The sequence below is a fragment of the Lepisma saccharinum genome, chromosome 1 (assembly GCF_977018435.1).
Source record: "Lepisma saccharinum chromosome 1, izLepSacc3.1, whole genome shotgun sequence".
Lineage (NCBI taxonomy): Eukaryota > Metazoa > Arthropoda > Insecta > Zygentoma > Lepismatidae > Lepisma > Lepisma saccharinum.
The window spans coordinates 114,608,680-114,622,957 of NC_139229.1; the positions used below are offsets into that span (position 1 = coordinate 114,608,680).

The following is a 14,278-nucleotide window of genomic DNA, read 5'->3' on the forward strand; positions in this document are numbered from 1 at the left end:
TTCATTCTCCGAAAGAAATTTGTAAGTTGGCAAGAATCCACTGCTCTTCATTGGTACAAGCGCTTAGTGGAGCCGGCATCTATAATAAAACGAAGTGATGGACCTTACTTGACCACTGTTTCAGCCTTGCGATGATGACGATTTTCTTCCTTATTATGAGTGCCTATGTGCCACACTACAGGTCCTAAGTTCGAATCCTGGGTAAAGCTTAGGTGTTTCTCTATGCTTGTTACTTCAACGATTCATTGTTCATCCTGTTCATCGCGATTGGCATAGGTAGACAAAAATGCAAAATGTTTAAAATGCCAAGATACATGCTTGTTTATTTATTGTTTTTTTATGCACAGAACGGCTAATCGGGACTGAACCTACAGTTTAACGTAGAATCCGAACCACTGTGTGCCTCCACCGGGTATCGAAACCGGGACGTCTTGATTACAAGGTGACGACGTTACCAATACTCCATCAGGCTTGTTTGTGATACAAGTGCAAAGAACGGGATAACCTATTTTTTAAAAACTCATTTGGAAAAGAGTAAAGGTTGATCGTTCGAATTTAAGAAAGTGTAGAGAGGAGAGTCAGAAATTTATCTTTACCTAATAATGCCTCATTAGTCAAAGTAGCTTGTCTCATGAAAATAATAGTAGCGACAAACGTGTAATATTTCAGGCACGTTTACCAAAGCCACCGTAGTTTATTAATATTTGTTTCTGTTGATCCATAATGTTTCGAGCAAAAATTGAGATGGAAGTATTATTTGCAGAAGGGATCCAGTGTGATCTTGATCCAGTTCTAGTCTTCAAATTCTGGATTAATAATAATAAATTAAATAATTGTGAGAAGAGATTATCTTACCCCAGTTGGGAACTTACATCTTTGTACGAACTTTGGGCGGAGTTCCTGAACTCCCTCCTTCAATTTGATCACAGGCCTTGTCTCGGCAAATAACATTAAAGCTGGTGGAATAGACGTTCCGTTATGTCTGCGCGGAGAAGGACTTTGTGTCCCAACTTTCTTCAGCATCATATTATGCAGCTTCCGCATTGATTTTCCCTAGCCTTTTTTAAAGAGGCTTTTGATAACTTTGAAGGATTCCTGACTGTTTATGTAAGAACAAATTAACTTGTGCAAGTCGTGGTCTTGAAGATTAGCTTCTTTTTTTTCTACTGCAGAGATAAGGTATACTGTAGATTTACACTTGAAACAGCCTGTGATTGGTGGTGATGAAGTGTTGTGTCTCGGACTTTCGTCATACTCCTTAACTCCATTATTTGAAAAATCCATATTAAGGAAACAAAATTTATCAATGGTTAGAACCAATGGCGTGGCATGAATTTCAGAAAACTCTTACCGGTCATTGACAGACAAGTCAGCCTGTTGATGTAAAAGATAATACTGCTACTGCTAATAATAAAATAATAGCAGCTTCCAGTATATTCGTGTGCAATTCACTATACAGATCAGTCAGTTATTGGAAACATTGTGTCAGTTGAGTTTATGATGACTGAATGAATCATCAAACTCTTATGACTAAATGTAATTCAAGAAAAAGCCAATTGCGCACAAAGAAAAGTTGCATCGGTTTTCCTTTCAGGAGGCTGATTCTATGCTGTACCAATAATTTATAATAGGCGGGCTCTTAATTAGAATTGAAATCGATCGCTGTTTTAATAATAACAACGTGATATTATTTTTATAATCTGCAAAACTGTTCTCTACTGGGTAAACACCAGTAAATTTATGATCGAAGTTATAGCAATAAATTAATATTATTCAGGAAATTATAGGGTACCAAATTCCCGCTGTGCTTTTAATAACTCTATATTACTAAATTGGATTGGTGTTTGTTAGAAAGTGTGTTTCTGAAAATTAAATTTCTTGCTTTTTATTTATAGTGGCCGAAATGGGCGATGAAAATGTCGTTAAATAATAATCGGCTCCGTGAGTTCACTGTTTCTGATCACACATTGGACCTTCTTGTGTGGTGTCGCCTTTTGGGGGTAAATTCCTACAAATCTTGCTTATGTTTTTTTTTTTAAAAAAAAGTTTCGGGGTGACAGATTACTTTGCAAAGGAAATGAATGTCATGTTTAGAATGGTTCAATGCTAATGATTTATTGAAATGGTAGCATAATGGTTCATAACTAGGGCTGAGCCGATACCACTTTGAACCGATACCGATACTCTTACCGATTCTCACCTATACCGATACTTCAAATAGCAATAATTAAAATTTGTTCAACATATTGATCAACATCGTTGTGTAAATATTCTTCTCCAATTATATGCGTTAATTTACCAAGATATTTGCTTCAGAATATTCAACAATTACATCAGAATATTAAAATAGATGTTATGTAATCATAAAATACAGTTTTTCGTGCAAAATTGATGCAAAATAAAGTTTTTTATTTTAAATAATTAAATAAATTATTAAATAATTTCCAGGATAATTAGATTCCGCGAAAATGTCCAGCGGCATTTTTGCGGACCCCGACAAAGACTAATATGCCGGAGAAGTATCCGCTAGTATCGGTAGATGAATTCCAACCGATACCGATACCACTGGTATCGTATCGAGTGCAAATAGTCCAAATAATGATGAACCTACGTAGTATAAGATAATGACAGTTCGAAACATTTTTCTTTTCGTAGAAATAATTACACAAGTAATTATTTCTCAACGAAGACAATGAATGAAAACAATACTCATCTATCTTATATTTATATTTATCAAAACAACACAATATTTGATTAAATTGGAAAGGTAATATTTTTTGATAACGTATGAACATTTTCCAAGAAGAGATGTTAAAACTTCCGGTTTCTTCTGATAAGCACCAGATGGAACGTATTCGATAAGGGATCGCGCTAGAATTGTAATCTGAAACGCCCATGAGAGATAAGGGCAGTGGCTATTGGGGATGGTAAAAACCAAACATAGAGATAATATTTTTGTTTTGTACGGGTACTTGATTTGGTGTCAATCTGGCAAATACTTAGAGGTTGTTTTCAATTAAATATAGTGAGGAACAGAAACATAGTAGAAGAGCAAAAAGAAATACATTTATAAATTCAAAATTAGTTCTTATCGACATCGTAATATATCACCGACGTGGGACCACCATTAGATGGATTTCCAACAAAGATCATCCCCCTCCCCCTTCCCAAGTCTCTCTCGCTCATACACACACACACACGTATTCCTACACAGAGACCGAATAAGCAAATGGGCATCTTATACACTAGAGATAGTAAAATACACGATTCTAAAAATAGGCGACCAGTGTTAACAATTCATATACTCGGACGTATGGACATTACTTTTTTACTTACAGTCTTAGAAAATATGCAAAATGTAATAGAAAGAGATGATATATAAATGGTTGTACCTGTTAAGCAAAAATCAACAACTTTACACACAACCTCTACAACGCAAGGGGTCGTGGATTGAAATCCAGGGCTGGCCATGGTTGGTTTTTGTGAGTGTCTATTCATCAGTGTCATATCATCGCACATCTTCATCTTCGCGATTAGTCCAAAGTGGCAGAAAAGCGAAATAAACCAAATTAATCAACCAATCTAACATTTTTACAACCATGCACTGTAGAGAATTTTTTTAGGGCACCTTCATTCCTTCTTCCCAACTGCCCTAAAAAGTGAAGCTGTGAAATAATTTCTTATTGCGAAGCTTGTCAAGTGCACATTGTATTATCTCTCCCAAATCTTTTGGGACGTTACGTCGCAAAATTGAACATTCTAGACATGAGATTGGATTTAAATAGTCATATAATGAACAGATTTCATGGAATTATGATATACTTTATGGTGTTATAGGCGTTATGGTTTTTGGAGGACTGAGAGATTGCGAGTTTATCTGAGTTTGTTCAGTGACTTGATAAGTCTTGCAGATATGTACGTATTTTCAATTATCGTGAGGTTCGAGAAAGCAAGGAGGGCGAGGAACAATTTTTTGAAAGATTGTATTGACGTAAAGTTTTCCCGCTAAATGAGACTAGCAATTTCGTGCAGTTTGTATCATGCTACATGCAAAGTGCGGTGCGGTTGTTTGTTTACTGGTATCGTTGCTACAGAGAAATACGTACCTGGCTGTTATGTTGGGCTGATAATAGATAAAGCATAAGGTATACCTCACTGTAAACATTGATAATGGAGTATTTTTAATAAGCACATAGTGCCTCCAAACATTATTATGAAAGGGGGAAATACTAGAACGATTGATTCGCGCCTGTTGAACTTTGGCTGTTGTCAGAGTGCAAAATTATCATGCGTTCTTGATAACCGCGCGAAGTTGATAAGAAGGGAGGCGCTGTCGCTCCATTGCCAGTTGAGCGGAGTGTTGTGAAGTGACAACGTCGTGAACAGCAAGTGCGTCAGTGTGTTCTGTAGTCACGCAAGATGTGGGTGTCCAGAGTGCTACGACAGGTTAATTCCATGCTGGACTTCTATTCACATTTCAACCCGTCTCCGCTTTCGATGCAGAAGTTCATGGATTTCGGTAAGTGAGCAAGCAGCTGTGAATGCCGAAATAGAAGTTTGTGATTGGTAAATTGCGGAAGCGTGTTCCTGACCTAGATTGCGTTGAGGGGATGTCAAGGTAGTCACATGACATCTCTTCCGTACGGTCCACATTGGAAACTGGGATTGGCTGGAAAACGAGGCTCTGGCGATTGAAACTGCAGCCGGAAAGATTAGGGTCTTTTCTTTTACGCACATAAACAGCGTGAGTAACTTGATTGTTGTATACTATGTGGCTTGGAAAAATGCAAAATAAGACATCAAAAGCAGTCAATCGCTGCCTTTAGTAGCAAGCGCGAGCAAAGTTCGATTCACAATCTCGATACCGAAGGAGTTGGGTTCGAGTCATGGGAAGGTTATGATCAACTCTTGGGCTCGTAATAATGAAACTGTGCACTGATTTTTTAATTTTTTGGAACTTGTGCTCAATTTCGTATGAATAAAAATATGGTGAGCATGCGAAAAAGTACACGTTTTCAGGAATTAGTATGTGTTTAAATATACACACACGTCCGTGCGAGTATGTACGTATTTTGCCAGTGTTGGTGTATTACTTAATGTTTTATCATATTTCAGATATGTAGCTTTTCCTCATTTTGGGACCCTTTACAAATGAAATCCGGAGACTGTAGGTCCCATCTACTTCAAGCTCCATAAATCCGGGTCTGTTCAGTAGCTCACTAAACATATAATATGACTTCCTTTGCACGATTGCCCGACAGTAATTCTCACAGACTTTTCACTTAACCTTTTGTTCTTCGCGATCCATAAACAGCGAAAATGAACAGGTAGTTTTACAAAAACTCATTTTCTTATCGTACACAAAATGACAGGTGTGACCTACTTACGACCAAGGACGAGTAAAAAGTGGGAGGAAGAATGAACAATTTCCTTCATGTATTTGTGTTTCGGCCAGGCAGATAAACTTTCTGGACTGAACTAGTTCGTTATGCATCAGGCTCGAGCGAAAAACAGATGCAGTTTATATTAATTTGTTATCTTCGCTGTAACAAGATAAAATCCACTAAAATGCGAGAAAAAACACTACAGTATAATAATAACAACAAAAAACTGCAGTTCCATTTGTTAATACTGTAAACTTAAGTAATCCCAAAGCCTTAGACGGGGTGATTGTAAAGCTGACATGAGGAATGGAAATAATCCATGTGTGGTAAGAAACTCATTCACAAATATATTCTCTGTTGACCCCGTGAATCATTGGGGTTTGCCTCCTTGGTGGCGGAATGCTTTGAGTGGTCGACTCACGATCTCGCCACCGAATATTCAGGTTCCAGACCCGTGCCCTGCGTTTCTGTGTTAGCGTTCCTTTATCAATTTAATGTTATCATTCATCCCCATCGTCACGTTGAACCAAAAAATGGAAGAAAGCTACTTAACTTTGGGTTTCCTGTTGGTAGAGATTAAGTTACGTTGATTTTTTCCCAAATAAAACATATTTCGGAATCCAATCAAGCAACAGTACCATGCACCGAGAAGTGGCGAGTCGAGCAATGATGGATCACTTGTAAATCGCAATATTTATTGTGTTATCGACGTGTGAGTTCATATGCAACACTCATTTTCACCTGCTTGTTCATCACTCGGTGCGACTGCACTCTGACCGCGACTCTATGGAGCAACCGAACTGGAAAATCTATACGCAAGTAGTAACTCGAGAGGGCTCGACCAATGAACGCGTAAGACGAGAAGTGAGTGCACGTAGGGAACAACGCGGTTGCAGCTATAAGCTGTTTGCAGCAGCAGCGCCCTCTGTTTTGCTCTGCCCACTTGCTTTCTCCTTCTCACCGTTACGCGCGGCGTTATTCCACAGACTCCGAAGATCGACCTGTTGCGTAGCTATACTAGAGACCCCGGATAGCAGGCAGCTAGAAGCCTTTTATTTTCTGTTTCTGTAGTCCCTTATACCTCGCTTCCAGCCGTCGGCCGCTGCAATGGTTCAGACGCCATGGTTACAGTTAGCCTAGTCTATTATACGTATAGGGACTAATAGGGAATGGTTTCATCTCGATGTCTTTTTATTTATTTCGTCCGAGGAACTCTGAGGAGAGATTTCTGCAGCCATTAGTAACATACACCACAAATTTCGCAACGTATTCTTTGAAGTTCGATTTTGTATGAAATTGTTTAGTATGTATACGGACACAAAATATTTGGAAATGTTACGTTTTTTAAAATTTTTCTCAGCACGTTGTTATGATTAAACAAAAACTTATCTTCTGTTTCAGTAGTGTTTTAGCGAACTCCCGGAAATGATAACGTAGAGACAGTCGCAAACCTAAGCATGGTTACTTTTGAAGGACATAAATAATAATATACCAGTAATATTGATATGTGTAAGGATATATAAAAGTCAGGTTTTGCGAAATGATCACTTCCAATGAAATCGCTAAAAAAAATCAAAAAAATCTAAGTAAACGATGCTGCAATCTGTGCATTTGTGTGTGTAGGGAGGAGTATGTAATCATTTAAAGCACCATTTACGAGAACGATAAATTTACTGGAGTCAACTTATTCATACATGTACAAATGGGCATTTTCGAAATAATCCAGGGCCTCCCCAATGGCGCAGTGGTAGCGTCATTGCCTTGTAATCAAGGGGTCCCGGGTTCGATACCCGGTGGAGGCACAAGTGGTTAGGATCCCACTTTAAACTGTAGGTCCAGTCCCGATTAGCCTTACTGTGCATAAAGTGGACTCAAAACACCAAATCAAATCGAAATAATCCTCTATCCGACATCAATTGCTATCCCAAGTGCCGTGGCTACTGCACGTCTTGATAGTGTATTGACGTCAATTGTTGCCCAAGAAATTCTATCGTAGACCGGGTTTCGCTCTTAGCTAGTATAATGTATGCGTGTGTTTGGCGCGTGCACATCAACAGTGAATTGCAACATCTTCATAATGTGATCATATTCGGTCAGATGCCAAGGTCATGTTTTTTTCCGCTCCAGTGATAAATTGAAAGGCCTTGTTTCGATGTAGAGCAGTTAGTTCATAACTTTACCGTACGTCTGTTTGAGCCCGATACCGATAGCCCGAGAACCGCTGGACCTAGAGGTACAAATATAAAATTAGTGTGCAACGGAGCCTGGCAAATGTTAACTTGGTTCTACTTGCATTATTTCGGTTGGCCTTTTTTTTGTCCGTGGCATCGAACAAGTGATACATTTGACACATGAATATGTTGAAATACCAAACTGAAACGTAGTGCGCATACGGGTGAAATTTGCCCGGGCAGTGTTCCTGTGGCCTTGCGAGTGGAACTCTCACAGCTGATTCAAGGTCCCGACAGTCGGAAGGGTTCACTGGAAAGATACTGAGATGGGTGGCCTCAGGCATTCATTGTAAATGATCAAAAAATAAATCTCAAAATCGCCTGGGTAAGTTTTAGCCATACACACGTCCTTACGGGTTAATGACGTTCACCTGTTTTGGCACCTCGAAAAAAAAATATCCAAAATACTTGGAACCCCTATGCACAAGTTCACAGTTCCACTTATAAATTACACTCTGTCTCGGGAATCTGTGGAGCAAGGCCGCGCAGAACCGTAGAGAAGGGGAGAAAACGAGTGGGCACTCTGCTTCAAACGGCTGGTATATGCAGCCGCGTTTTGCCCTCAACGCACTCACTTCCCTTCTCACGCGTGCATTGGTTGAGCCTCCTCGAGTCCTACGTTCGCAGAGGATTGCTTTCGTTCGCTTGCCGCAAAGATTCCCGGGACAGTGTAAGTGCGGAATTACGATAAATAGATAAACCTATCTATAAATAATCAGGTAGATATGAGCTTAGTATGGCCGAATGCGTTGCATAATGAAGTAATTTGGTTTTCAAATATCCAACATCACAGGCGTACGGAGGATCTTTTTTCGGAGGGGGCTGGAATCGTAAAGATGGATGGCTGCGTTCTAGGGGGGATGCACTATAAAATATTTCATAATTACCATTGTTAACCTTCGTATGTTGTTCAAAGACAAAAAAATGTATTCTGGGAGGGTATTTTAAGGCGGGGTTTCAGTTACCACTTTGTTTTTTTCCGAGTTCTTTACTGCTTTCATTTGAAAATTTTGATTTTCTCTAAATTTCGGGAATGGCTGTAGCCCCATCAGGCCCCCTCTGCGTACGCCAGTGTCCAGCATTACGGTACAATTTTACCAAAGTCTTGAACGAGACCGAGAGGCTCTGATAATGCCTCGTCTCGATTTTACAAAGGCCTGTCTCATTGTCGTATCTAGATTTTTAAAGATCCTATCATCAGCGAATGGACATGTCGATGGGTACCCTTATCTTGCTTATCTTGATGACTCGGTGTTATTTAATGGAGAAGTTGTATCGCGTGCCTCCTTTCTCGTGACACTTTCTTTTGGCCTAGGTTCTTGCAGGAAGGAATGTGTACTCCTTGCCAAGCAGGATGGGCCTGCATTGACGCGAATTCTGCTAAATTAAGCCACGTTAGTAGGAGAGAAAGAGTGAGAGTAGAGTAGAAGTTGGAGGACATGGATGCTCGATTTCAGAAAATGACTCATGGTGCAGTACCCGTAGCTTCGGTGTGTTGGCCTAACTATATCGGAGTTTCTTCAGCGAATTAATTTGGCGATGAGAAAGAACAAGAAGGTGATCGTGAGGAAAAGAAAGTATCTTCTCCTTTCTCTGTTGTCCCTGTTTCCTTCTCTATTTATCTGCTTATCTTATTATTCTAAGCCTTCTGATGAAAAAAAATAGCGCTAACAGCTTGCTGAACTCCTAGAGAACAAGAAAGATCTGAACGTATCATTCAATTTCGGAAAATATTCAGAAGTCACTTCTGTCACTTAAAACTTGAAAATTTGGGGGGGGGGGAGCGAGTGCTCCCTTGTCCACCCAAGTTACGTCTATGTCTTTATGATATAACCAACGTGTGTCATTCGTTTTATGTATATTATTTTTTAATATAATGATTATAGAGGCAAATAACAATAATTGTTGAAAACATCCTCCATTATTCATCAAATTTATTATTTACTGAATGCTAACATTCGATGTTTACCTTTTTTAGATACCTATTTGTAATCCGTATTTATCAAATCTTATCAAATTAGATACGCTTTTTGTACGGGACAGAGTTCGCCATCCTGTTTTATCTCATTAACTCGTGTCAGAAGAAGAAATTATAATCTTATTGATATTTGACGCAAACCTGTATTAATTAGCAACTATCACTAAACATAACGTGTATACACATATCATTGTGTTAAAAAGCGGGGAATTTCATGCATTACTTCTGATAAAATTTTGGTCTTATCTCATGGAAAGGGCCCTCTTTGTTTTCCCATTTTTTCACTTGAGTCGGATGTGTTTGTTGGCCTTGTCAACTGATTAGCAAATTTATCAGAATTTCTATGATAAAGCTAGGGAAGAAGTAGAATGTACATTTCCAATTTGTCTAGGAAAGAGGCCCTTAAAGGAGGGCAGGACAAAAATTTGAAAATAATGCAGGAACGGATTTCGAAGATTTCCCGTTTTGGGTGCTGGCTCATGAGAACTATTTAAGAGGTAATTGAACACGAAGTAGCAAATTCAGATTGTGAGGTTATGGGGTTTGATCAGCGTTTGAAGTGGATATTCTTATTTGCGGGCAGTATTGAATGCAGCCACTTTCCTCCGGGAGAGGGGAGAGGGAGGAGGCTATCAAACTTCACGGGAGGATTTCATAGCCATTAAATTATAATACTATAATACAAATAATAAAATAATACTACTATGTTTAAATTTCCGCTTACCTCTGATATATACTTAAATTAAATATAATAGTGTAATTTGGAATAATTAACTATCATTTTAAGAATACAGAAATGAACACTTCGTGTGTTTTTCGTAGAGCTTTAATATCATTTTTAAATGCATTTCACACAAAATGTTTCACCCTGATCGCGGTCAAAGTACAACCGATTGTACTTACATTCCCATTTTTGCTGCTACTTAAATCTTGCGTTCAACACTTTGTTCGGAATGATTTGAGGATGGGTCAGAAATAATACACTGCCCATTATTCAGTTATCAAAAGAGACTGTAATTTAAAAAGTACGTTCTACGAGTACGTAAAATTAGAGAGAATGGAAAAAAGCCAAAGTGACCATGTCGCCAAATTATTGAAATTTTCGGGGAGGGGACTTTTTAATATCCGGAGGAAATTTTCCCCCTGAATTCATCACTTGCTGGGTGATGTTTGGTTAAGCTTTGGGGCTAGCTGCGGGGTGGGGGGGGGGTGCTCCTATAGTTGAACATTATGATAATCAGACAACTGCGGGATGTTTTCCGAAAATGGATCTAACTGGTGGCATACCTTCTTCTCCCTTCGAGCACTGGGTTTGATGAGAATTCGGATTCTGGGTAAGGCGGAGATTTTTGTGTTCATCCTTTGGCCTGCTTCAGTCATTAATTTTTTCTCGCGGATAAGAAAGAGACGTGTAATACATAACAAAATAAAATAAAAAAGATAATTCTCTGCTGTATGCCAGCCTCCCCGATGGCGCAGTGGTATCGTCGTCGCCTTGTAATCAAGGGGTTCCGTGTTTGATACCCGGTGGAGGTACAAGTGGTTCGGATCCCACTTTAAACTGTAGGTCCAGTCCCGATTAGCCTTACTGTGCATAAAGTGGACTTAAAACAACAAATCAATCAAATCTGCTGTATGCCGTAATAATTACTAATTAAAGCTCAGCAAGAACTCTCAAAATCACAATTTCAGAGTTCAAACCCAGGATACGACTTTTTTGTGTCTTGCATGGATTAACCTTGTCTGGGTTAACGTCATAAGCTTGCGAATCATGGAACTATCGAGTGGAAAACAAAACCATGTGCCTAATTATGAATAGCACAGTGAGTTGGTTGTTCTAACCCTTCTCACTCGTATTAAGGCCATTTAAGCTACTGCGTCAGTGCCCAAATTGACGTCAGCCAGAAGAGAAAATCACCTTTACGAAATATGGTGTCAAATCATCCACGGAGTTGGGTTGGAGGATTAGCTTTTTATCAGAAGACGCCAGGCCTTCTGTTGACCCCATGAATGATCCAATGCTCGCCCTCTCTCCTGCGTCATGTGAAGGATGCATTGAGTGCCAAGGCGCTCATCGTATTTTTTGAGAAACAAACAATTGGGAAAGTATTAATAGGGATGAAAAATAATACATGATAAACATTGGTGCATTAAGGAAGGTTGATTGAGGAATATCCTCCATAGCTTTAGATATCGTTAATAATAAAACCATGTGAATGTAATTAGAAGAATATAATTCTTGGCAGTAACTGTAAAATTTAAACACTAGTTTAATTTTATTTTCTGTTTTAATTTCTGTTATTCTACATCATTTTCCTGCCTCTTGAGTTAATCGCGATGATGAGGATGAATTGATAAGATCAAGACAATGCACATCTTGGCCGATTTGAATTTTATTTCCGTGGAATCGCTTTTCTGCTGTAACATTGGCTTTCTATTTGGTTATTACACCACACAGTATGTGAACCTCTCTCTCTCTCTCTATTTCTGTGTGTATTTTGATTGTTTTACATTCAAATTGCGATAAGTCAAACACACATCCATGCTTTACCCAGGATATGAACCTAGGACCCCCTGGGGTTGTACAGTCACGGACACTGCTGGGTTGTAACGATTCCATGGAAAGTCAATGCATTCATTACAACCCAGAACTGTCCGTGACTGTACCATGCTATGCCAACTACTCTGCCACAGAGGCTGGCTATTACATACTTCTAAATTAGGTGGCTTGAGTGTAACATCAATTACATTAAGATGGCGTCCCCAATAGCATAATTGGTAACATCGTCACCTTGTAATCAAGGGGTTAGGTTAGGCAATGGAGGCACATTGCACAGTGGTACTCAAACAAAAATTCAAACAATTTAATTACATTAAGAATGGATTCAAGAACACTAAAAACTTTTAAAATAAGCAAGAAAATAGTAAATTCATGGTTAATAGACAAAGACCCTAGCGGTAGAACAGATCCTCAAAATAAGAAAAAACAGAATAACTTCAGAGCTGGAGGTATGGGTTCAAGTTGTATTTTTATGTTTGAAACTGTAAAATGAGTGTGTTTGTATGACATCTAGATATATTTCTATGAAGCAGTGCTGCAATACCTCCTCCCCTCCGTTAAGAAATTTCTCATAAAGCATCTCCCAGTAGGATAATTTGCATAAGTATCCCCCATCTGATTCATTTTCTCCATGTTAATTCAGCAAACCCCCCCCCCCCCCAGCCTATTCCCAAACTCAACCAAGCATTTATTTCACTAGAAATTTCCACTTCAAACCCTGAAAATATAACACACAAACTGATGATAATGTAAGGAATAAGAAATATCTATGCATAGTCATTTTTGTTCAATTGAGGACTAATCAAAGCTTTTCATTGATGTTAGAAAAGCTTATACTTGAAAGAGGAAAATTAAACTGGACTGCTTCCCCCAGCTATCATTATCATGAGCTAAAGTATAGAAAAGTGAGTGGAAACAGACACCAGAAAGTCAGACACGACTACTGGATGGATGTTGATTAAAGCTTAGCCACACATGATGCTTTTAGTGTTTCGTATACATCATGTGTATATGTAGGTATAGCTAAATTAGAGGAGAATTAATGTATTTTTGACAATTTACTGCATGCATATTAAAATTTGCTTTTTTCCTTCTTTTCAGGACGAAGTGCATGTGAACGCACTTCTTTCATCTTCCTAAGGAAAGAACTGCCTGTAAGGTTGGCAAACATAATGAAGGAAATTCATTTACTGCCAGAGCATTTATTACGTATGCCATCAGTAGTAATGGTGAACAATTGGTACATACAGAGTTTTAAGGAAATTCTTGAATTTGAAAACACAGATGTGAATGATACAGTATTGGACAGGTGGGTGGAATATTTCCATTGATATCCTTTGTAAGTGTATAGTCACAGACACTTCGGGGTTGTAATGACTCCATTGATTCTCTATGGGATTGTTACAATCCAGAAGTGTCTGTGACTATAACAGTTGGGCTGAAAAGTTCGTAGGCTGACTCATAGATGGCGTTACTAGAATTAAATCCATGTGATTTTTACTTAGTACTAACCTTCAAAAGATACGTGTTTAAATTTCACAGCTGCCGGATAATTAGTTCCTGAGATATAGCATTGTGAGTGAAGCAGCTTTTGTTATTGTGAAAAAATGGAGAAAAAAGAATTTCGTGTGTTAATAAAGCATTGCTTTTTGGCGAAAAAAAAGTACTGTTGAAGCCAAGGCTTGGCTTGATAAACATTATTCGGACTCTGCATCAGGAAAATCAACCGTTGAGAAGTGGTTTGCTAAATTTAAACGAGGCGAAATGAGCATCGAAGACGATGCACGCAGTGGACGCCCCAGAGAGGCTGTTACCGACGAAAACATCAAAAAAGTCCACAAAATAATTTTAAATGATCGTAAAGTGAAGTTGATTGAGATAGCTGAGATTATTACATAGCGTTGTTGGAGCGTTTAAAGGATGAAATCACGAAAAAAGAGCCCCATTTGAAGAAGAAAAAAGTGCTGTTTCATCAAGACAATGCACCGTGTCACAAATCAATGAAAACGATGGCAAAATTATATGAATTAGACTACGAATTGCTTCCCCATCCACCATATTCTCCAGATCTGGCCCCCAGTGACTTTTTCCTGTTTGCAGACCTTAAAAGAATGCTCGCTGGAAA

At 38.7% G+C, this 14,278-nt stretch overlaps 1 protein-coding gene across 3 annotated transcripts in view; it reads left to right on the forward strand.

Annotated features, from left to right (window-relative positions):
• The window catches only part of Pdk (pyruvate dehydrogenase kinase), a 77,450-nt gene that overhangs the window by 38,351 nt on the left and 24,821 nt on the right, over positions 1-14,278 (forward strand). For 2 of the 3 annotated variants that reach the window (XM_083136694.1, XM_083136712.1), the window contains exon 2: positions 13,255-13,462. In XM_083136694.1, the coding sequence (XP_082992820.1) occupies positions 13,255-13,462 (208 nt within the window). Of the gene's footprint in view, positions 1-4,358; positions 4,520-13,254; positions 13,463-14,278 lie in introns of those variants that run through there. The other variant, XM_083136703.1, reaches the window with a different exon arrangement.